The 25,385-nt window shown below is 37.8% G+C and overlaps 1 protein-coding gene across 1 annotated transcript in view; it reads right to left on the bottom strand.

Moving 5' to 3' along the window:
• Positions 1-390: 390 nt before the first annotated feature.
• The window catches only part of GLS (glutaminase), an 83,486-nt gene continuing 58,491 nt past the window's right edge, over positions 391-25,385 (bottom strand). Inside the window, exons 15-18 of the mRNA XM_066346225.1 lie at positions 7,440-7,501; positions 6,324-6,400; positions 6,170-6,233; positions 391-2,914 (exon numbers count right to left, since the gene is read on the bottom strand). Of these exons, the coding sequence (XP_066202322.1) occupies positions 2,758-2,914; positions 6,170-6,233; positions 6,324-6,400; positions 7,440-7,501 (360 nt within the window). The 3' untranslated portion in view covers positions 391-2,757. The remainder of the gene's footprint in view (positions 2,915-6,169; positions 6,234-6,323; positions 6,401-7,439; positions 7,502-25,385) is intronic.

Genomic DNA, 25,385 nt, shown 5'->3' with positions numbered 1-25,385 from the left:
TTTACTGAGCACTTTCCAACTATGAAAGGATAGTGCCTGTCCTTCCTCTGACCATCAAGGATTGAGTCCACACAGAATTCTCACCTTAATCATCATGGTAACCCCACCTGACATCTTGCATAGTGCCTGGCTCACCATAGTCATTAGAAATGGATCTGAACCAACCAAACATGGTCTCGATCCTCAGTGGAGTTCCCAACCCAGTGATTTAAGAGAAAACCTTAAATTTTAACACAATTTTTTATGTGTTAAAAAACTGACTTTCACAAGTTTTTTTGATACATGTATTTATTATGCTGTAAAAAGCAACACTACCTGATTTCATTTAAAATAAATATTTCCCAACTTCAGAATACTTACAACTTAACAAAGTTTTAAGATTAGATTCACTTTGGGAGGTTCTGGCAGCAAATACATTCATAGCTGTACAATCCCCAGAATGACTAAAGCCAACGTCCGATCACTCAGTCCTGCCAGACAGGCAACAGCATCAAATGGTCGACAGTTCATCCGCTCTGCAGGTCAAGGGTAGTGGGGGAAGCATGGGGTATAGCACAGTACAGCCAAAGATGAGATCATCAGAACAGCAAAAACAACAATCTACAAAACTTGAAATAAACCATATAGAGCTCTCATGATACAGAAAAAAAGCACACGTGATCCTAAAGCCAAACCAAAAAGATCTTTGGAGTATACTGATGGCAGCAGTTAACAGCACAAAAGCTTTTAAACCAAATGTACTCATTATTGTCAGCCAATAGCAAACGGCCAGAGCAGGAACCAGCATACAGTCATAAATAACTTTATGGGTAAATAAGGGCACATTGAACTCAACCACAAAGATTTTACAAAATAGTCTTAGTCTAAGAAAAGATGCAAACTACCTTTGTTCTGAAATAATAGTTAGAACCTCTTTTTCTTAAAGAAAAGCTTCAAAATCATTGGTAATCTTTAAGCCACGCAACTGAACCATCTTAATGTTTCCCTTTAATCACACAAAGCAAGCTGGTGTTGGGCGGTTATTTCCATTGATTTCAATTCAAGAGGATCTACCCCATATCTTCGGGGAGAATGCTGTTCCTCTGCGTATTTTGCAAGTGCTACCTATCTCCTTAACTTGATAGATTTACGGGACAGGAACACAGCAGCTGGGCTGGATGCCCCCCACCCCCATTCCCACGGAATAAGAATGCCCGGTGCAGCTCAGTTAAGGAACACTGGCCGTGGTTCCACTGCAGGAGGTGCTCTCTAGGGAATAGGAGGGCAATGGCCGGAGCTACTGACTTAGACTGGAAGCAAAAATCAAAACACTTGGAGGCTGCTAGAGTGGGTAAGGGGCCATTAGGTGCCATAAAACTTGGAAGCAGTAATGTGTGCCAATAGAAAAGGGAGGAAAAAGAATTTGCTGTGTTAACGTAACAACTGGCATTATTGTGGTTCAGATTTCTGCTCATTTCACTAAACACAGCTTCAGAGAAGTCCATTAGTGTATGTGTGTGTATGTGTTTGTGTTTGCTTAATATCAAATTCTCATTAACACACCCCTTTACTTCTGAGGTATGATAGATAAAGTATGCGCAACTCCTCCCCCAAACAAATGCTGGGTCCTAATTTAAAGTGAAGTGGTCTTTTCTTACTATTAAGTGATAGAATCCATCAAAAAGTTATTCACTGTAGATAATCAGGAGAAAACTGGAGTGGTCTAATGGTCCCCCAAATAGAACAACTATCTTGATGCCGACTTTTAATGACAGGTTTATAACTGAATGTTATCTGTAGCAGTTCCAATACTGTCATCACAACTTTGGTAACGTAGAGCACTTCTGAATGTATCCTGGAAGCTGAAAATATCTTAAAGAGCTGCAGTAGCACATCCCTTCTAGAGGCTGATAAATTTGACTAATTTGTATTTAGTAATTTTTCTCTGGTTCATCTCCTATACACAGATGGCATAGTTATCACTTGGATGCCAAATACATGAGGAAATTTCTGACTTATTGTGGGAAACATGAAAACTGCATAGTGTGCCAGCACCCACTTTCCCAGCTAAAGGGAAGAGGCAAATAGTTCAATGTCTGGGAAGAGAGGCTGGACAAAGGGGACATAGAAAAAGGAAACCTTTTCAAAAGTATTATAACTACATTCACACGATATGTTTTGGTCACCAAATATATCTTAAACAGATTCCCTGATAAAGATAAAGTCTAATCAGAATTGGTCTATCCTACTAACAGTAGTTAACTATTGTAATTTTTAAAGTCACATCATGAAACTAGGGTGATGGAGACATTTTAAACACAACTGTAGTGCATGTAATTGTTCACTCAAACTATGTTTGCAGTTGTGAAAACACACTATTTTGCTTCTAAAGGCAGCCTTGACCCATTTGGACAGGCTGTACAACAGAGCTTAATTTATAGATGCATATCATCACTATAAACTGAAAAGTCACAAAACACAAAAATAAATCAGGAAGACCTCCCTGTTAAGCTAGCATTGGTAACTATTTCTTTTACATCAAATTATACAATGCACGAGGTAAATATTGCTCACATTATGGAGGGAGATTGTTTTGTTTCTATTTTTTTCCCAAAGAGATCAGATTTGTCCTGTGCGTACAATGAAGAAAACTCCAGTAACACTGAAATGACAAATGTTGTAAAATATACATCACTACCAGATAGAAATACACACGTCCTTCATAATCATTTTCCACAATTAAATAGGTAAGTGACTTAAATCTTGGGCTTAAGATCATTACAAGAGTCCATCAAGATTCTTATGGACGGTTTGATTTTCCTTTCCATCGTCGGAATCTCCTTGAGGGGTGTACTGGACTTGGTATTCCTGGAGGATTTTAAATACGTCGTGGTGTCCAAAGTGCAGCGCCTCGTCCATTGGAGTGTTGTTCCACCTACACGAGAACACAGGATGACTGGTCGTTAGGTAATTTTTGTACAAAGATGAAATCCAGCATTCTTAGATTTCAAAGGCAGGTAAAAGGGCCATTCAAATTTAGCCATTTTAGCAATGTTATAAGTAAAATTAATTGAAGGAATACAGAAAGGGATTTATCATTCAAAATGTGCTCTCAGAGACAACTTTGGGATATGGGGAGGAAGAGGAAACTAAGAGGATCTTGTTCACATATCTAAGTGCTTATGGAGGGCAAGTTCTAGCGCTGACAGATACAGTAGACACCACTGGATTCCTGACTTTTAATTTCATGAAAAGCTCAAAGGATCTCTCTTTATATAAAACATTCAAAGAAAATCCAGGTATAGAGCATCCATCACCCTCACCTTTGTTAGGAAATTTGTGTTCCTATCAGTTCAAAATCCCAGTAAATCTCAGGGGTCTGGAAATAACCATGGCCTCCTTAGGGCTCAAACATACATTGCAGGAGCAAGATCAACCCCAGAGGAACTGACATTTTCATCACCTCTGGTAAAGGTGGCGATCCAGAGGCTCAGCTGTACAACCGGAAGGACAACTGCCCTTCCATCCTGTCTTTCTGGGGCTGTGCTCTGTAGAGTGATGTAAATGAAGATAAGAAGAAATAGAGTTGCCGGCAGTGGTTAACCGGCTAATTAGCCTCTTGAGAAAGGAGACAAGACTGAGACAGAACCCAAGTAAATGAAATGACGAGTATGATAATTAGTTCCCTCATACTTCACAAACTATGAAATACCTCTCTTCCCATCTGCTCTATTTATGTCGCTTCTCTTTGCTACCAGACTTTCTCTGTCACATGCCACTCACCACCTTCTGGTTTTCCTTCTAATCTTTCTACCTCTGTCCTTAACCCTTTACTTCCTTAAGGAGGCCACAACATGGATCCAAAAGGTTTTGTATATAGTTTCATTTTTTAAATGTTTTCGAATAAAGTTTGGTAACCTATTTTTAATTTTTAAAATCAGGTAAGTCATATTTTACATGCATATGTTTTCTCAAAAACAGCCAAATTAAGTTACTTTTTACTTCCACATTGGCCTTCATTAGGGAGTCAGTGGTCTTAAATGGGGGAGGGGGTATTTTTCAGTCCTCTACAGAATATAATTATCCATCTTTCTGGGGGGAAAAAATTGAATGTTAACTGCAAGTTACCTTTTTTACAACTCTCTTTCCTTGAAATGATGCAGAATATCAACCTTACAGAATATACTAAATTCACTCAAGCCTATTTTACAATTTAAGGTGACACTGACTCTAGGAAATAGAGAAATGAATTGTCTTGACCTTACATTCTTGAATAGTTGAATACATAGTTTCCAAGTTATTTACTTAGCTAACTTCTACTGTCAGATGGGTACTTCTACTTCCACATTTCTAGTGACTAATTAGGGTAAAAAAACCAAAACATTTCAATCCGTAAATATCCAAAGCACAGTAAGTATTTCCACATGTGTTAAATAATATTTTAGTTGGGATTATGAACACAGGTGAGGAGGAAAACACTCTTTAGTTTCTTGCTCTAGAAAGAGCTGGTATGGCAATTATATCTGGAGATAAAAGGGAGGGTTGTCACCCTAACATGAGGTTTTAGAATACTGCCAATAAAGGTTATGATCTTAGATAAGCAAAGTGTTACCATACTTACAAAACTGCTAACAGTTTTCAGACACTGACATCATAACTTTTCTGCATTTCTTGCAAGCTGAACTAATAAACGCCAAACCTCTAATTTAAAAAAATAGTAAAACCTTACTAAACAGAAAGATCTAATAGAGAATAATCAATGTGCTCCAAACTTAATACAGTCCTTAATTATTCAATCCAAACTCATTAATATCAGATCTCTCCCAAGTATTTCTTTCATTCTAAACTTTCATTCTCATTATTCACTAACTCAAGGATTACATGTTCCAATCAAAAGACAGGGTAGCTGAATGGATAAGAAAATAAGACCCATATATATGCTGTCTACAGGAGACCCACCTCATAACAAGAGTCAAGGGATGAAAAAAAATATTTCGTGCATAGGGAAACAAAGCTTGATAGTAATACTTGTGTCAAAGAAAATACTTTAAAATAAAGGCTATAATAAGAGACAAAAAGACATTACATAATGATAAAGGGATCAATCCAGCAAGAGGATAACCCTTGTAAACATTTGTGCACCCAACATAGGAACACCTATATGTATAAAGCAAATCATACAATTACACAATGTGCAAATCTGTGAGTATAGAGTTCAAGTATATATATAAAAACTACACTCTTACCCTTCCCTTGACTGTCCACTTTGTGAACAGCATTTACTGCAGGATGAATGGCAGTTTGCCATCTGGACCAAAAGGGAGAGAAGAGTGAAATATATTCCAGGCCTATTTCTCCAACAAAAGATAAAGTGCCCTTTTCTATGCCTTCAAATCTCGTCTCTTCCCCAAAGCACTGATTAAAATCCAACTTCCCCAAAGCCTTCTAAAAGTGACACCAACCAAATCCAGAAACTTCAACAAACTCCAATATATTCTCTTTAGGGTTCTATAATAATGTTCATAAACATTTTAAATATGTGCCTATTAATGTCTGCCTTGTCTATCCTGTGTAGTTAAAAACCCCATGAGGACAAAATTCCTATTTTCTCTCCAAAATGCAAAGAATTTTTTCATACAGTGTACTGATAGTCAAACTAGCTTGAAAAATCCTAGATTAGAGACCCTCCTTAGATAAGGCACCATGCCAAGCTGAAGAATGTCACTAATGGCCTGACCTGTGGTGGTACAGTGGGTAAAGAGTTGACCTGGATGAAACTCGGAGGTCGCCGTTTCAAATCCCTGGGCTTGCCTGGTCAAGGCACATACAGGAAGCAACTACTATGAGTAGATGCTTCCTGCTTCTCCCCCACCCCCACCCCCGCTCCAAAAATCAATTTTAAAAAAGTCATCAATATATACATAGGGTGTTTAAAGATTGTATTCATTTGAGAGAGAGAGAGAAGAGGGGGAGGAGCAGGAAGCATGAACTCCTATATGTGCCTTGACTAGGCAAGCCTGGGGCCTCAAACCAGGATCTCAACATTACAGGTCGATTCTTTTTTCCACTGTGCCAACACAGGTTAGGCACATAGTGGATTTAAATATACCATCACGATTACCTATTATACCCCAGTACAATAAAATCCTGACTAGCCAATGGTATGTTAGAAGGCAACATTAGTGCTCACCTGTCCTTGGGGAAAGGATTTACTTTGCAGGCTTCCAGCAAAAATTTAACAACTTCAACATGGCCTATATCCAAAACAAAACAAGCAGATTTTAGTACTGAGAAGAAATTAAGACTGAATAGAGAAATAGATTCTGAGTGGCTCATATAATTACCCTCAGCAGCAGCTACATGGAGTGCTGTTCTGGAATCATAGTCGCGCTGTTCCATGTCCATGGCTGACAAAGCAAATCTGAAAATTTAGAAGCATAGCTATTCATTTTGTATGTACATAAAATTTCATCCACACTCATCACATTTAAACCATCCGTTCAATGTGGGGTCCTGTGAGACCGGCCGTCCCTCGCCAGGCTCATTTTGGAACGCTGAGACCCTGTTCAACCAGCACATAAAGTGTCAGACAAGTGCCACTTCACCTCTCCTCAGCTTTGCTCTTTTGGTGTAAGAGGAAATGTTCACCATCTCTCCCAGAATTAAGCTTCATCATATTACTGTTCAAAACTCAAGAAAAGTGGCACAACTCTACCAAAGTCTGTGCTTCAGAAGGGCAAAAAATGAATACCTAAAGTTAAGTGTTTTCACTAAGACTCCCATTCTTTTACATTTTACACTACAGATTACAAGGACTCATCAGACTTTATTTTTTAAAATGTCTTTGAAAATCACATTTTTGAGACATAGTTGACATATAATTTAATGTAAGTTTAAGGTGTACAGTGTGTTGATCTGATACATTTATATGATAATTACAAGATAATGACCAAGAGTATTAGTTAACACCTTTATCACAGCCACATAAAAACATTTGTTTTTGTGGTGAGAACAGTAAGACCTAGTGTCTTAGCAACTTTGAAGTTTATAATACAGTATTGTTAATACAACTACTGATCAAACTTCAAAACAAAGGTGGCAATTAATTAAACATTTTCTCATATTAAAGTACAGCTGCAACTCTATACAAGAGACCTATATGGTGTAGGTCACCAAATGTCCCTATCTGCCCACCTGCTCTCACCTCCAGAGATGGGGAGTGGCAGGTAGATGGGGGTTGAACAGCTACCGCTTAGGCCTGGGCTTTGATAGGAGGTAGAGAGGGACAAGACTGCTCAGTAAGCCTAATGCACCAAAAGTGGCAATTTAATATAAATTTGTTTGGGTCATTTTTATTAGAGGGAAATGCAAATAAGATTTTAGCCTTAAAATGGCCATTTGCCCAGAAGCAACTTCATAAACATCTGTAAACCATATGCCAATCCACCCTATTAACATACCTCCGAAGGGCAGACACATCTCCAGTATACGCAGCAAACAAAAGGTTTATCACTGACTTTACCTGTGAAGAAAAGAAAGTTCAGGCTTCCACAGGGGAAAATTAATACATAGAATGTAAACTGCCACTGGAAGTGATTTCCACGTGCTTTGAACTCTTCAGCTGGATCACAGACAAAAAGCTATCACAAGTACACTTCTACAACCAAAAAGAAGGCAGATATGTGTTATTTTTCTTTTTCAATAGAGGACTATGAGGGGAAATTTAACAAAAAAGATAAGATACACGAGGGAAGGAATGCAATGTTTCAATTGGCACAAAAGAACGGAAAGTTGTGACTGATGAAACACGCAGAGTTGAGGCAACTGAAAATTGTTTAAAACTTGAATCATTTAGTATGTCTCAGTACTTACTGTGAGTTGACTTACATACTCACAAAATTCACATCACATCATTATTAAGAACGAAATCATGCTCTATAAATGTCTAATCCCCGCCAGCAGCCACTGTCCTCACCAATCACCCATCACTGAGAACAGGACTATGTTTCACTGGAAAGACTGTCTTCAGTTCAATGAGCAGTGTAAATTGGTGCATTCGCAAAGCCCATGACATTGTCTCTGTTCAAAAGGCAGATAAACGCCCCAAATACTAAGTCACTGCTAGTAAGTGCTCCAGGACTTCAACATGTATCATTTGACATTTATCCACTTTCTTATCCTTATGGTAAGGAAAAACCTACTTTATCCTAAAGGCCACTGGGTTTTTGTCTGCTTTTATGAAGACTATCCAGCCCTGTTTTGAGAACCCAAATTAACTGAACATACACTGTAAATACTTCATAAATTCCCACTTTCATCCTAAACTTTGCAACTTGACCAACTGATTGGATGTAATGGTGGTAAAAGAAGTCTACCTGGAGGGATGGAAAGTAACCCAGCTATCCCTGAACAAAGCCACAGCCCTGGAAGCTGCTGTCAAGATTTTAATCTGGCCTGGCCTGTGGTGGCGCAGTGGAGAAACCTTTGGCCTGGAATGCCAAGGTTGCTGGTTTGAAACTCAGGTCTTCCCTGGTCAAGGCACATCAGCAAGCAAGCAATGAACAACTAATATGAAGCAACTATGAGTTGTTACTTCCCATTCCTCTCCTGTCTGTAAAATCAATAAAGTATTAAAAAAAAAAAAGATTTTAATCTGGACATCCCCCTTTTCCACTATGGCTTCCCTTTCTTCAATCTATGAACTTTTAAATCAACCTGGAACTAACCATTGCTAGACTTCCCTGCTTCAGGTTTTCAAAATGTGTTCACAAGTACTTCATGAAAAAAAGGGTCCTGTGGCCAGATATTTTCTTAAAATATTAAATCCCGCTTCTTGGGGATTTATGAGCATATGAAAGGCTCTGTAAAATTCTGCAGTATGGGAACCTAACTATCTGAGCCACATGCCCCAAATTTTACTACTATTATTGTAGATATCCAAAAACAAACAAACCGTTTAATTCCTTCAATCCATTAGCTTCCCTCTGGCTACCTTGTATTACTTCTACCCAACCTGGACTCTGCTGCCAGTCTCCTGCTAACCCTAAGTCCAGAACAGCTTTCTCAATGGGTGTGGGGGGCAAGCTTAATGGAATGAACCAGAATGTTCTAGAAGTATACATAAGCATCTCTCCTCCCATTTCTACATTTCAGGGAAAACAATCTTGAAAAAAGTCTCCAGATGATTTTGATATGCACTTTTCTGAGTTACGAACCACACTGGTCCAGGTGCCCTTAATTTCTTTTTAAATTGGATCAATTTGGAATTCTCAATTCCTTTTATGTGCTTGGGCCCACAAAAACAAAGACAAAAAATACTGATGAGCTATTACAAATCATTCTCCATATTTCCAACTGCTTGACAATTTTTTTTCTTCTCGGTTCCCTTTCCCACTTTTTTCAGACCTTTAATACCAAGGGTGACCCTAAAACAGATGACCCTGACCACAACTCCAAGATAAACTGTTCTCACCTCTCCCTACTGAATGCTAAATACCTGCTTCTAATACTATTGTAATTTTCTCTTCCCTCCAGACCTCAAAGCAAACAATATCTTTCCCCATTTCTGAGATTTCTTTCCTATTTCTTCAAACTTACATCCTCCAGATCCCCCAACTTTGCTCCCTCGTTTATCCCCTTTGTTACAGTACCTTCAACTTTTCCCTCCTTCACTGCTTCCCTTATCTCTGCCTTAACAGACACAACTTGATCCCATTTTGAAAACCAATACATAACCCTATTGTTACTGCTTTCAGTGCATATTTTCTGAAAGTAGCTTGTATTTTTAATCCCCTGCAAATTAACTTCACACCATTATCTCTAAATAGTATTTCCTACAGGTCCAGCAGCCTTCCTAAAGCCTGATTATTTCTGACCTCTCCAACACCCTCTCACTCCTTGTCTTCCATGCTGCTGACTGTCCTAATCTTCCTCTGGTTTGTTGCTTTACAGAGGCATTTCCCACTTGCCACTGCCTAATAATAATACTCCAAAGGCAGTCTCCATGTATTTCAACATAATTTCCTTCAAAGGTTTTACACATTCCTTTGGGCAAAATCATTTAGCAATCTACATCTTGAAATCTTTGTCTCCAAGTCTTAGTCCTACAGCTCCCTTGCTTGTCATGCTGTCATTTCACACTCATACATAGCAAACCCCTCTGCAGCCCTGATGGCTCCCCCCAGGCTCCTAAAGTCCATACCCATCTGCCTTCTTGACTTTGGCTCTAAGATATTCAATAGACATCTCAGACTTACGCCCAAAACAGAACTTGACTTCCACCACCTTCTCCTCCACCCCACCCCTCTTAGCTTCTCTTCCATCTTCCTCATTTCGGAATGACACTACAGTTCACCCACTGGCTCGGGTCAAAAACTGAGTCACCATCCAGGGCTGCTGCACTCAATTGCCCGGATTGATTGCTCCACAAGGATGCCCAGCCAAATAGGTGTACCCCGCCCATGTTCCTCTCACCCCACTAGGCCGCCCAGAACCCAAGTAAATCCGATGGGAGAAAAGGGAGCTTTCACACAAATGTGCTGAGAGGGTCTGCTTACACCAAGAAGCAGAACTAGTTTTTTCTAATAGACAAATCCACCCTAAAGACCCTGGAGGTATTCCTTGATTCTGTTACAACCCACATCGAGTTCATCAACAAATATGCTCTGCCTCCAAAATATATTTGGAACCCCACTTCTCACCACTGTCATCACTGCTGCCCTAGACTCAGAGCCCCCACTGTATCTCACCTGGAGGCTTGCAGCAGCCTCCAAACTAGTCATGCACCATGTAATAACGTTTTGGTCAACTGACAGACTGCATATACCACAGTGGTATATATCCTAAAACCTAGGTGTGTAGTGGTAGGCTGTACCATCTGGGTTTATGTAAGTTCACTCGATGATGTTTGCATAACAATGAACTCACCTATTGACACATTTCTCAGAATGTATCCCCAGCAGTTAAGTGGTACATGACTGTATTCCTCTTGTTCAACTCTACTGCCACAGGTATCTTTTGAAAACATAGATCACTGCACTGCCAATGACTTTCCATCATACCTAGAATAAAATTCTAACTCTTTACCATGGCTTTCAGGACCCTAAATACTCTACTCCTTGAATACACTGTGTTGCCTCATTCCCCACCACTGTGCCCCTGGTAGCTCTGCCCCAGCCAGGCAGTCTCCCTGTTGGTCACTAGGCGTTCAGGCTACACCTGCTGAGCTGCTGCTGGGTATTCCTTCCCCAGACAGTGAGTAGGCTCCTCCATCACATCATTCAGGTCTCTCCTCAAATGTTCTCTCACAAACTTTAAAACACTGTCCTCCTTTTCATTACTCCTTATCTCCTACTTTGCTTTTCCTCTTAAGAACATTTAATATCATCTAATTATTTATATGTACTTGTTTCTGGTCTCTTCTATTAAACGTAAACTCCATTTGGGCAGAGACCTTGACTTTCTATTTCCCATAACAACCCCCATGCCTGCCACGCATAATAGGTGCTCATAAAATGTGTTGACTCAAAATGATAAAAATATTGACTCAGATCAACACATTGTGCACCTTAAACTTACACAGGTATATGTCAATTACATCTCAATTTAAGAAAAATATGTTCACTAAATGAATATTTTTCTCCCAAATTCAAATTGTGACTGCCATTTGGGGATTAAATTATAGCCATTATTAATTCTACCTCCCTTAACTTTACTTCTTCCAGTAGCATTACCAATTTATTCAATTCTCTAACTGGTGTCCTGCTTCTAGTCTTTCTTCCTCCCTCCAGAACCTTTCCATAGACTTCTAATTGTCTTCACAAAACGTTATGCTGATTACTAAAAGGTTTCTCAGGAAGGGAGTATGATCATTCCCAATACAAATTCCTTAGCCTGATAACTTTTTTTTCTCTCAACCTCAATGGAGGAAAACTGGTCTACCACTGCTCTTGTTTTTGTCTTAGTGCCTACACTCCTTTCTGTTTGGGGGACACCTAGATTCCTATCATATCTTCCCATCCCCTCAAGGGCTAGCTTGACCGCCCCAGAAAGCCCATCTCATCAAGCACTAGTCACCCATTTAGCTTGTTGCCGGTTGCTCACAGTTCTCTGTGAGATGTGGCAAGGAGTCATCAATTACATACCTTCTTTCCCACAACAGCCCTAAATGTATGTCTGCTCCTCCCAAGCCACAGTACATACTATTTATTTCCTGAAAAAATCTTTCCCCCACCCATTTCTCACTACAGTGTTCTTCTTAAACCTTCCTCTGGGAATTCTACTCCAGTCTCTTAAACCAGAAGTCATCTCCTGGCCTGACCTGTGGTGGCGTAGTGGATAAAGCATCGACCTGGAACACTGAGGTCGCCAGTTCGAAACCCTGGGCTTCCCAAGGCACATATGGGAGTTGATGTTTCCTGCTCCTCCCCCTTCTCTCTCTCACTCTTTATTCCTCTTTCTCTCTCTCTCTCTCCTCTCTGAAAAATTAATAGTCCTTTAAAAAAGTTATATTTATATTGCATCTTAAAAAAAACAAAAGAAAAAAAAGTCATCTCTTTTCCCTACATTTGCTTTACGAGGACACCAGCACATGTTACATGTCTGTCTTTATCTCCCCCGTTACTGAAGAGAAATCCAGGACTCTGATGTGTACTGCATTAATATTAACGACCGACAGTTCTTATTCTTTACAGTGTATTAGCAAGAAGTCCTTCACCTGTTGGTGACTGTATATTTAATTACATTCTTTTTCACATTCTGAATTTAGACCAAGCTAGTTTGAAGAGATTTTTATCACATATAGTAGGTGTGTATAACTTAGTCAATTATTCAATATTTCCAAAGTTCTAAGAGTAAATTCCTCACTAATAAGGCTGATTTTAGGATATGATCAGTTTATTGAGTATCCAATATTTTATTCATAATCATGTTTCAGTTCAGAGAGATAAATACAAAATGAGAATAAGTCAGAAAACTGTAGTGTACTTTAAAAGGCTTTGTGACTTATGGTGGGAAAGAGGCAGGTGAGGGACTTTTAGCTTGCTTTAAAAAAATTATTAAAAGGTAACATGGAGTCTTAGTATTCTTTCCATGAAAGCAGAAGGCTAGCTGCAGGGCTGAATTTAGTCCAAATCAGAAGAGAGGAGCTTGACTGCAAAATGAGGGCCCTTCACTTCAAAACAGAAAAACACTAGGAGGCAGCACATGCACAGCCTCTTTGCTCCATCAAATAGCCCCCTGTATTTTGAAGGTTTGCATAAATCAAGAAATGAGCTATGAGTAGAATGCCAAGAAAAAAAATGGGTTTTTACAGTTTTGAAACAGCAGATGGAGTGTTATCTCATTTAGGGGCTCTGTTAACAGTTTCACAAATATTCCCAACTCAACCGGCACACCCTCCAGAATGACTACCATCTCAATCTAACCTGAAGGCAGAGGACCCCTAAAAGATGACTCATTCAACTCCAAACCAACTCTGCAAAGGGTGTAGGTTGGCTAACCACTGAGCAAGGCTCATTCCACTAATTTGCCAGTGGATACCTGAGTTACATTAATTTTAAAATACCTGTCCATAAATAAATAAACAAATAAAATACCTGTTAAGAAGAAAGGCCAGGGTCTAGAAACCAACGACTTAACAGTAACTGCCAGGGCATGGAACCTGGGTTTTGAGGAATCATTCGTCAGTACAAAGAAACAGAGCAGACGCAGCAGGACAGCAGCCTATATGAAGTAAGTGTTCTTATGTTTAATGTATGCCTCCCCATAGCAAAGGGAAACATCACCGGGGCAAGTGGCCACTAAACATTTATAAACTAAACGTTTTAACAGTTTTCCTTTCATATTGCAGATTTTCCAGTACTACATTTTCCCTTATCAGATATTTTTATCAGAACCTGCCAGAACCAGACAACCTTTATCTTAGCTTATTTGTACAGTCTGACAACAGGAGGACAAAAATGTTACAGTTCACAAGTTCATTTAACACTGGCATGCTTGGAATATCAAAACCGCACTTTTTTCCAGGTTGACGTAAGCTGCTCTCCTGTTTCCAGCTCACTGCAGTATCTGTTGCTGTGGAACAGATACTCTTGGTCATCTGTTAAATAAACCATCATCACTCCAGATCCAGTTTTGTTTCAAAAGCTTCACTACAGCCTGGCCTTTAATAGCCTTCTTTTATAAAGGTTTTTCATTGGGCCTAAAAAAATACAAACTTCTTATAGTATAGCTAAAGAAAAATTTTCAGTTGTCAGCAAATGTCAATTAATTGCTTGCTGACAAAGGTGTAAATATAAACGTGAATAATGTGTATGTGATCAAAGTATTTCCTCTTTCCCTTACTCCTGAGCTGATTTAATATGCATATGTACGTGTAAAACGCAGTACGTAGTTTTATGATTAGACAGTCAAACATCAGAATGAGGCCACATGCTCCTAAGCTTTCTAGTGATTTATTCAGACGCACTTATTAATATACTATAAATAGACAAAACTAATCCAAACTGACATGATCAGAGGATTGGAGAAAATCCTTTATGGGAATAACAGTTCAGCAATTTCATGGCCACATTTCAAAACTTTTACAGAAATGCAGGAAGTTCTTATATGGTAATTTTAATAGGGATAAGTCAAACAGTAAACTTTACCCTAAAAGAGAAAGTATAGAAATTTCATTTATAAAATACAACCTTAAAAACGTTAGCTACAAACACTGTATTCTGCTTTTGATTAGCTAATAAATCTCTTAAGTATACCATTTTTTAAATTTCTCAATAAAATCACGTTTCTTAAATTAAGTCACAATTATATCAAAGAAATCTGAAAACTCATGTTGACAAAAAAATTAGGATTATATTTTATTTAAAACAAAAATAGCTAACATGAAACACATACTCTTCCTGGACTAAGCTATGTGCTTTAAGTATTATTATTACCCCTGTTACTATTACTCAGGAAACTGGAGGCTAGTGTGTTTAAAGCTTGTGCATGGTAACAATGCTGTTAAGTGGCAGCGTGAGGACTCAAGCACAGTCTGCCTGACGCCAGGGTCCGTGCTCTCAACCAGTATTCAGTATCTACTACGCCAAGAGATCTCCTATAAAAACCTGAGATGAGACCGCATCACCAATACAAGACCAAGAATAAATAGGTTGTGATGGGAAATCAGAAAATAGCAACTAAATAATAATTTATAGGGAGGTCAGAGATACTAATTTTCTATTGAGATGCTAACTAAAGGTGTTTTTTCTTATTTTTTTTAATTGAAGAAAAAATAAGGGAATGAAACAAATTACTCAACTTGGCATATCGATGCCACTATGGAAAAATGTTGAAGATATCTTCATTCTTTGTGTGGACATCTCTAAGATGAAATGTGAGTTTCGGGTTAATGTGAATAGAGCACTGCAGCAAGTAAACAACTTCTTATCTCAGTGGCTCATATTATTCCGGTAAACGCCAATGAAAAGTCTAAAAAGAAACCAATGAGCTCAGAAGCAACCCTTCTTCTATATCTGAGTATAAAAGTAGCTAACAATTATATCTTTGTGTGGTCTGACAAACAGCACTCCTAAATAAGATGTAAGCAGCCAATAGGAGAAAAAAATAGAGTAAAAGTGCATGTTCCATGTGGCAGACCTAAGAGTATCCAACTTTCTTATTCACTATCTTCCTGGTTTTCTCCTCTCTTATACAAATATTTGTAAAACTCCACGAATATTAGTTAACATTACATTATTGTTCAGATAGAGGACGAGGTACCACACTTCTGTCATGGTAAAGTGTAATGTTTATTTACAATTAACTAAAAAAAAACAATAATTATATAAAACCCTAAGAGTCAAAGAAACTAAAAGTAAAGAAGAATAAGGAAGAGAAGAAGTTGGTCACCAAATGCCTGTACATATTACTTCAAAAAAATAAGAGCAGGGCAAGGCCACTGGAATCAAAAGATTCTTACAGAGTTTGGTAAAAATTTAAATAAATCCAAACGAGGTCCCTGAAAAGAAACAGGGTTCTCTTTCTGCCAGGAAACAAAACAAAGTTTTGGCAATGACAGAGGCAGAATTATGGTTTCAACTTAAAGGATTTTTCTCTCTTCTGCGTAGCCTAAATACTACAGCCACAAAGCAAGGCACATGTACATGATTATTCTAAACACAACACATCCTGTTTTGATTTTAGAAAGAAATCTCTCATTTTCATTGGTCTCCAGAGAGTCATACTTAATTCCTTACATTCTTTAATGTTTATTTCACAATTATATTGTGAAAAGTCCAACATGTGTGCTTTATGCACAACACATACACAACAGGCACAAAAACAGTATCTTTCTCTAGTGCAACTACAAAATGCTTTCACAGACATTTTAATTTGATTACTGGTCAGGTTATAACATGTTCCTCCAGCATATAATATAAGAAGCTGTTGAAGAACAGATTTGTAAGATCCTTAAAAATAAAGCAACATAACATTTGAGGGAAATATTATATATATATATATATATATATATATATATATATATATATATGCCCAAAAAGTCACTCCAGCACTATTCTCAGGGCCGTATCATGAGACTGCTTAGCACTTATCATTAGCCTTTATAATTCTTTTTTTTCTCAGCCTTTATAATTCTTATCAGCACTACTTTCTTCTGTGAGGCAAAGATGGACATGGAAAAATTATACACAAGACTCACTTGTTGAAAATTTCTTTAAGTAGAACCAAATTCAAAAAGGAAAAAACCTAATAGGATGCCTTTTATGTCGGTTGGGTCTAAAGTAGATTTCAAAGCCTACTGTTAAATTCAGTTTCTGGTAAATGCTCTAAAATCCTTTGCCTGGTCTTCTTCAGTTCCTAAACCCAAATTCAGGATGCAGCCATGGACTGGGTGGGGAAGGCTTGAGGGACAACAGAGCAGACTGCTGTCACCATAAATCCATGATTACCAACCTCAGTAGTACATATTTTGACAATGTTGCCATGTTTCCCTCAGTGCTCTCCCTCTCTCCAAAATCGAACATTTCCTATCTTCTCTGTGTCTTGAAATCTCGCAGCTTCCTTTCATACTCTTCGGGAAAATGCAAGCCAATGAACAGAAACTTCCTTGGCCTCCGGTTTACAAACCTACCTGCCTGCCTGTCCAGGTCCTATTTTATCAGACAGGATGCTCTTCCACCAAACCTATTCCTCTACTTGTGTTGGGAGCTCCGTATCTTTCCAGAGATCTCACTTTATTGGCTGTTTCCTCTCTAATATCTATTTCTTCTCCTTCTTTGGGGATCTTTTCTATCAGCAGCCAAAACCGTTCTCCTCCAATAGTTCTGACCTTTAAATCTCAAAGCCAATAAAATTTTCTTAAAAGAGGGGGAAAGTTACCAATGTGGGCTACCAATTTTTTTATTTTCCAAGCACAAACAATAAAAACCCTACTATGTATTATTATTGTTTACTAAATTAAAGGACATTTTAACACCAAAAGAAAGAAAATTAAGGACACCATGCAAAATGTACACCTCTCATCTTACTTAATACTCACTTCCTGAAATACTTTTTTCCTTGACTTCTGAAACTGTAGTATGCTAGATTTTTCTCCTAAAGCCAATAGTATTCCTTAGTGGGAGCCCCACAACTCTATCCTACTTTAAAAATGGGAGTTCTTTAAAGTTCCTACTCATTCTGCATGGTCTCCTTGAGCGTCTCACACACCTCCATAGCTTTGAACTTTTTTCCATGCTGACCATTCGCAAAATTGAACTCTCCAGTCCTGACCATTCTCCTATATTTTAGGCCTATATCTGACACTCAACTACTTGGCTATCTCACAAACATAGACATACCAAAAAGTTAGCTTTTTCACACTGCTAAGTGCCTACCCATTATTCATTTCCTACCCCATCCATACTAACAGAAGCTATGTTAGGGGTAGCAATGTGCTCAACTAAAAATAGTTCCCTTGCAGCTAGTCTGTGCCAGATGAGCCTCTGTAAAACTTCTTTTACCTGATTTAGATATCATTCTTTCCTTTCTCTTTCCCCTTTGACCATACAAGGCTAAAGGTGGAATAGCTACCTTGTGACTATAAGGTGACAGGCATGAGGTCTGATGCCAACATAGTTTGGTTGGAGCAGAAGCATAGTATTTAGTTTACTGATGACACCGGTTCTAGATTGTCTACCTCCAGACTTCTGTCACATTATAAAAATGACCCCATTTTGTTTAAACCACTGTTAGTCAACTTACTAGTATGTAATCTAAACAGATCCTTAATTGTTACAACCACCAAAATTGTTTCCTTCCTATACTCCAAGGTTTGCTTCCCCAGTGTTCCTTTTTAGTCTATACGGCAGTATCCGCCCTATTGTTCATACTAAAAACCTGGTCACCAATTTGATCCCTCATTCTTTTTCACTGACCAAATACTACTACCAAGTGCTACCAACTTCACCTCTTAAACATATCTCCTAACTACCTTTCTCATCTCAGGCCCAGAACTTCAACTTTTGTTTCTCTCTTACCCATTCTCCATAGAGCAGTGTTTGAAAACCAATTATTATGTCATTCCCATTCTTAAACGCCTTGACATTTCCCATTGCACTTTGAATAGTCCAAAACTCTTAATATGGCATATGAAACTCTACACAACTGTTTCCCATATGGTGTTCAGAGGATTACCTGCAGAAACACCTAGGGTGCTTATTAAAAATGAACATTTTAGCCCGGCTGGATGGCTCAGTTGGTCAAATCATCGTCCCAAAGCACAAACGTTGCGGGTTCGATCCCTGGTCAGGGCACATATAGAAACAGATCGATGTTCCTTCAAGCCAGACTGTCCTATGCCAGAATGAATTAGCATGCTACATCTCCCTGAAACCAATTTTACTCTGTCTCTACAGAAGCAAAAGTCAGTCATAGAACTGATACTGTATTTTAAAAACATTAAAACTGGCATTAAAATAAAAAGTATTTATACATAAGTTTTTAAGGTAGAAAACAAAGCTCATAAGTTTCATGTCTATGGTATATCACATTGGGCTACATATCCAGATCTTATGCACAACTGCCTCACACTCATTGATGCTATTTAAATCCACAAAGCACCAGGTAAACCAAAATTTCAGTCTATCAAGAACTTTTGTATAAAAGATTCCAAATTCTTAACAAAATTCTTAAGCCTCATAATGGTACTAAGAATTTTTTTTTTTTTTTTTCAAAGAGAGTCAGAGAGAAGGATAGATAGGGTCAGAGAGGAATGGAGAGAGATGAGAAGCATCAATCATCAGTTTTTCGTTGTGACACCTTAGTTGTTCATTGATTGCTTTCTCATATGTGCCTTGACCGTAGGGCTACAGCAGACCAAGTAACCCCTTGCTCGAGCCAGTGACCTTGGGCCCAAGCTGGTGAGCTTTGCACAAACCAGATGAGCCTGCACTCAAGCTGGCAACCTCGGGGTCTCAAACCTGGGTCCTCCACATCCCAGTCCGATGCTCTATCCACTGCGCCACCACCTGGTCAGGCAAAACTGTTCAATATCTTAACTGTGGTGATTACAGACCCATATGGGTGATAAAATTGTATAGAACTCAATACACGTGTACATGTGAGTGCATGCACACACACACACATCATTATGCCTGACTGGGTGGTGGCGCAGTGGATAGAGCATCAGACTGGGATGTGGAGGACCCAGGTTCGAGACCCCGAGGTCACCAGCTTGAATGTGGGCTCATCTAGTTTGAACAAAGCTCACCAGCTTGGACCCAAGGTCGCTGGCTCGAGCAAGGGGTTGTTACTTGGTCTGCTGTAGCCCTACGGTCAAGGCACATATGAGAAAGCAATCAATGAACAAGTAAGGTGTCACAACAAAAAACTGATGATTGATGCTTCTCATCTCTCTCTGTTCCTGTCTGTCCCTATCTATCCTTCTCTCTCTGTAAAAAGAACAACCAAAAACCAAAAAACTATAAAACTCAATATGCAACCATAGCCTCAGACCTCTATCCGGAGCCCCAAAGTACAGGGTAAATGAACACATAAGTAGACCATTACGAGACAAAGCCCAACATGTAAGGGATGCCAACAAACAGTGCTGATTCTGTGGCAGATATAAATGGTGGATGTAAAATAAAACTGCATAACCGTGATAAAATAAAAATGAAAGCTTCTCAAGTTTTTATTTCTTGGCTAAAAACAAACCAAATGTTTTCTCCTTAAGGTTAAAATAAAAAAGTCATACATACTCTAAGTTCTGTTGTAATAGCATATTTTAGTTGAAACACTTCACAAACAGGTAAAGAGAAAGTTAAGCTCTTCCACTCCTCCTTAACACCATTCTCTAAAGTTTCTCTTTTAGGTAAAAAAAAACAACAACAAAAGAAATATTAAAGCAGGAATAGTTTATTGGGATGATTCAAGAGGGTTAATAATATTAGTCACCACAGAATTTTAACAAATCACTTATTCTATAATTTTATCGAGATGCCAATGTTTGATTATACAGGAAACAGAACACTTATTTATCTCAATTCAAAGCAGAAACAATATGATTTAGATAATTTATTTAAGTTGTAAATTTTATATATACAACTGGACCCACAGATACATGTATGTAAAGTTGAATGTAAAATAATAAATTATCAATAATAAACTATACCAAATTGAAAAAAAGAAGTTTGGACTTTAAAATTTTTTTACCTTTTGGAAAAAAATAAAACTAGACTGGCAAATGTCAATAATATTAAAAGATTTGGTAATGAACATCAACAATATTTGAAAATGAAAACCCACTTTATGGGCAACTTTGATACAATTTTTGAAAATACCTGATTTTCAGCCAAAAATGAATTATGATAGGAAAGGATGAAAAAGAATACTTAAAATTAATATATTTCAAGTTTTTCAATTAGCAACATTAATTTTGAATGACTATGAGAAAGAACAAAATAACAGATCCTGGATGGAGTTCAAGTAATACCATGGTTTTATACATCAGTAATCTCATTTAATCTAAATCAAGACTTAAGTCTTATGCTATCCCCTTAAAGGACAATTTGTAATTGCCCCATAGTGATGATTCATGAAAGGCACACACAAAATAATGAAAACTACTAATTCTAACCTAAAGAAAAGTTTACCAGAGACTAAAGATCTTTTAATTTGGATCTTACAATGGAGCTGTCTAAATATGAGTTGTTATACTTTCACAATTGATGCTAATATTTCAACATCATTAATTTTGTTTATTTATGTTTGTTTATTTTTCTTCTTTTCCAAGTGAGAGGAGGGGAGATAGACTCCCACATGCACCCTGACCAGGATACACCTGGCAACCCCCATCTGGGGCTGGTGATCTGTCCATCTTGAGCCATGCTCACAACTGAGCTATTTTCAGCACCTGAGACAGAGGCTCCATGGAGCCTTCGTCAGCACGGGGCCAATGCACTTGAACCAATTGAGCCATGGCTGTAGGGAGGGTGCGGAAAGGGGAGAGGGAGGGGTGGAGAAGCAGATGGTCCTTCTCCTGTGTGCCCTGACTGGAAATCGAACCCAAGATAATCAATGCTCTACCACTGAGCCAACTAGCCAGGGCCTCAACATCATTCTTATTTTAATAGGTATAATGTGAAATGAAGCAGAGTTTAAATAAGAGCCAGCCTCTTAAAAGTTCAGGTTTTTACCTACATAAAATTGTGGGGAAAAGAACTACCTAGACAAGTTTAAATTTTGAGAATTAAGAGCCAGTACTTTTTTTAGAGTAACAAAAATTAAGTTTTACCATTTATAAGTCAGGAAAGGTGTTTTATTTTTCTTTTAATTAATGCATTTTAAGGAAAGCAATAGATATCTCCCTCACGAGCAAAAAAATAAAAACCCAGAATTAAGAGATTGGTATCAAGAATAATAAACAAGGTAGAGTAATAAACAAATGAGGATCCTTGCTCTGAAGACACTCAGAGATCCAACTATCTAAAATAAAAACAAGTAGCTATATATTTTGCAGAGTGTGTGCGAGGATAACTAACTTGTAAAGAAAAAAAAATATTTTAAATAATCATTTAGAACTCAACCTTTTGCTTGTTTAAAATCTTTTTACTTATATATTTAAACTAACCCCAAAGGAATTTATTTTTAAAAACCAATGGCACAGGCCCTGGCCGGTTGGCTTAGGGGTTGAGCGTCAGCCTGGCGTGCAGGAGTCCTAGGTTCGATTCTCGGCCAGGGCACACAGAAGCGCCCATCTGCTTCTCCACCGCTCCCCCTCTCCTTCCTCTGTCTCTCTTCCCCTCCTGCAGCCAAGGGTCCATTGGAGCAAAGTTGGCCCGGGCGCTGAGGAAGGCTCTATGGCCTCTGCCTCAGGCGCTAGAATGGCTCTGGTTGCAACTGAGCAGCACCCCAGATGGGCACAGCATCGTTCCCTGGTGGGCATGCCAGGTGGATCTTGGTCGGGCGCATGCGGGAGTCTGACTGCCTCCCCATTTCCAACTTCAGAAAAATACACACACACACACACACACACACACAAACAATGGCACAACATTTATTTTAGAGTCACATCTGCTACACTTATTTTAAAGGTTTTAGGGTAATGTTTATTTTTAGAAGGACCATATAATTGTAACATTCACTTCTAACTTTACCACTTTTTATAAACTGATATATGACTGCTTACTAGAAAAATACAATTAAGTAGTTTAAACAAACACTGATGGGACAGTCTGTCAAATAACTTATAGTCATAATAACTACTAACAATTATGCATCTTATTAAAAATGAACAACCAACCAACAAAAGGCTGTCCCAATAAAACACAAAACAGACCAACCCATCAGAAAGAATAAAAAGTATTGTAAAGATGATAACTGAGAAAGCAAGGTGTTAAGAAATGTGGAAACCGGGTTGGATGGAGTGAGAATTTACATCAGATAACCTTTAAGATTACTTTCAAACTCAATTATGTGATCCTAATAAATTACAAGATTATGGTAAATGAAAGAACATAAAAGATCTGAAGAGGCTGAACTATATTTTATAAATAAATTCTTCTTCTGTTTACAGAACATGAATTATTTCAGCAGGTATATACTTAATGAAAAAAAATCAGTTTTTAATAATATCGTGTCCAGAAAAATAATGTCCTCAGATATTAAAATTTGGCTTAGGAGTACACAAGACTGTTCTTAACATTGAGATTTTATTTTAATTTTTTTTTACAGGGACAGAGAGTCAGAGAGAGGGATAGATAGAGACAGACAGGAACGGAAAGAGATGAGAAGCATCAATTATCAGTTTTTCATTGCGACACCTTAGTTGTTCATTGCTTTCTCATATGTGCCTTGACCGTGGGCCTTCAGCAGACCAAGTAACCCCTTGCTCGAGCCAGCGACCTTGGGTCCAAGCTGGTGAGCTTTTTGCTCAAGCCAGATGAGCCTGAGGTCAAGCTGGCGACCTCAGGTTCTCGAACCTGGGTCCTCTGCATCCCAGTCCGACACTCTATCCACTGCGCCACCGCCTGGTCAGGCAACATTGAGATTTTAGCTAAAGTATTTTGTTAGATGAGATTTAGAGTTAAAAATCTAATAAAAGCAATGAGATCAACCGCCAGAATTTGTCATTTGATTAGTTTTTGCCAGGAGACCTCCATCCTGAACCGCTTATAGAATTCATCACAGCACTCATCACCAAGGATATCTTGTTCATTTTTAAATTTAACCACTATACAATAAGCAGTGTTTTGCAATTTATATAAAAACACCACAGATACTACCAAAAAAAAGCAATGCACCTAATTGCTAATTAGTATCCTAGTTGTTTCAATTAAGGTTAATGGATTAGAAAGCCATTATAAAACTTTTAATCACATAGGCTTTATGTATAAATATTTTGCATATCTGAAAAACCTATAGAGCAACAACTTTCAATAATTACTAATATGGACTTATAACTTAGAACACAAATGGTAAACGAAATCAAGCTTTAAAAATGTCCTTTGTTTAATATGCTCAGATAATATAAAGAGAAAAGATTTTAAGACCATAATAATAGAATCACCCTATTAAATAAATTGAAGATTTATGACTGGTCTACTTAACATCTTCTGTTTAAAAAGTTAAGGACTCTAAGAAATAAAGTTTTATCAGCTGTTTTTTGTTGGATAAATTTTGTCCCAGATGCCTTTATACAGGTTTAAAACCCTAAGTCCAGACTAAAACTGTGGAATTTCTGGTTTCTTCATGTCATGTCAAATGTAATGTAATATGGATACTTGTAGGGTAGTGGAATGGAGAAGAGGGATGAAGGAATCTTTCCCAGTCCAATTAAGTTTCTTCCATTTCTAATCAGTATAAGAAACAAATGTTTTGACTTTGTTACAATTTGAAATACAAGTGGTTAAACTTGATATATGTCCATGTATAATTTTTCCCTTGAACTCCACAACAGAAAAGTCTTCGATAAAGTCTATTCTGAATAAACATAAGTGAAAATCTGAGAGATGTGCCATGATGCAGTGTAACAAGCTGCATCTCCAATATCTGACCAGTCTCACTATACAATGTAAATATTACATTTAATATAAAATGGTAAAGAAGAAATTGAGCCAAAATCACATTACATTTTTAAAAAATACATTTTAGCATTTTCAAGACCTCTAGAAGAAAAACCAAAATTTTTACAAATGAACAGTAAAGCAGATTCTTTAAAACTGTGTACAATTTTTTGAATAAATTACTCCATAAAATAACCTGCTCAAACTGAAAAGTACATTATTTTAAGTGAATATAATCTTTCTATATAATAAATTCTGGGAACTTCAACTTCCACATGAAATCTGATGTTCTTGATTTTCCTTTAATGGGGTTCCCCAATATTGTTACATAATCGCTTACCCTGATAGTGCTGGTAGTGAATGGGTGCAGTAACAGAAACCACAGACCATTGAAGTTAAATTGAACAAGTAAAATATGTTATGTTTTATAAATTCTGGAGAAGCAGAAATGTTAGGAGCTCTTTTATGACAAAACTTGGAATTTGAATAGGTAGATTAATCATTTACACATATGAAAAGAACTGCCGATTTTCAGAATATGGTTGGATGGATGAAGACTGGCATATCTGTCTAAATCAGTGGTTCTTTCCACTGATACAGCTCTTTGGGTCACCTATCCCTTTGCATCAAATGGGTTAAAGACACCACCATCAACAACAAAAAACGCAATGTATCTTTTAAGCAAGTGATCATAAACTGTTACATACTAAATATACCATGGCATAATCTTTATTTACTATACCCAAAAGAACTTTATGAAAAAAATCCCATGGATGAATATAAATTCCTGTAAACAACAGTATTTCCCCTTCAAATAGTTTTAAAACTTCTACAGTATACTTAGAATGTCTTTTTTGGACA

This window comes from Saccopteryx leptura, chromosome 7 (genome assembly GCF_036850995.1).
Source record: "Saccopteryx leptura isolate mSacLep1 chromosome 7, mSacLep1_pri_phased_curated, whole genome shotgun sequence".
Classification (NCBI taxonomy): domain Eukaryota; kingdom Metazoa; phylum Chordata; class Mammalia; order Chiroptera; family Emballonuridae; genus Saccopteryx; species Saccopteryx leptura.
This window is presented reverse-complemented; position numbering and strand designations above follow the sequence as displayed.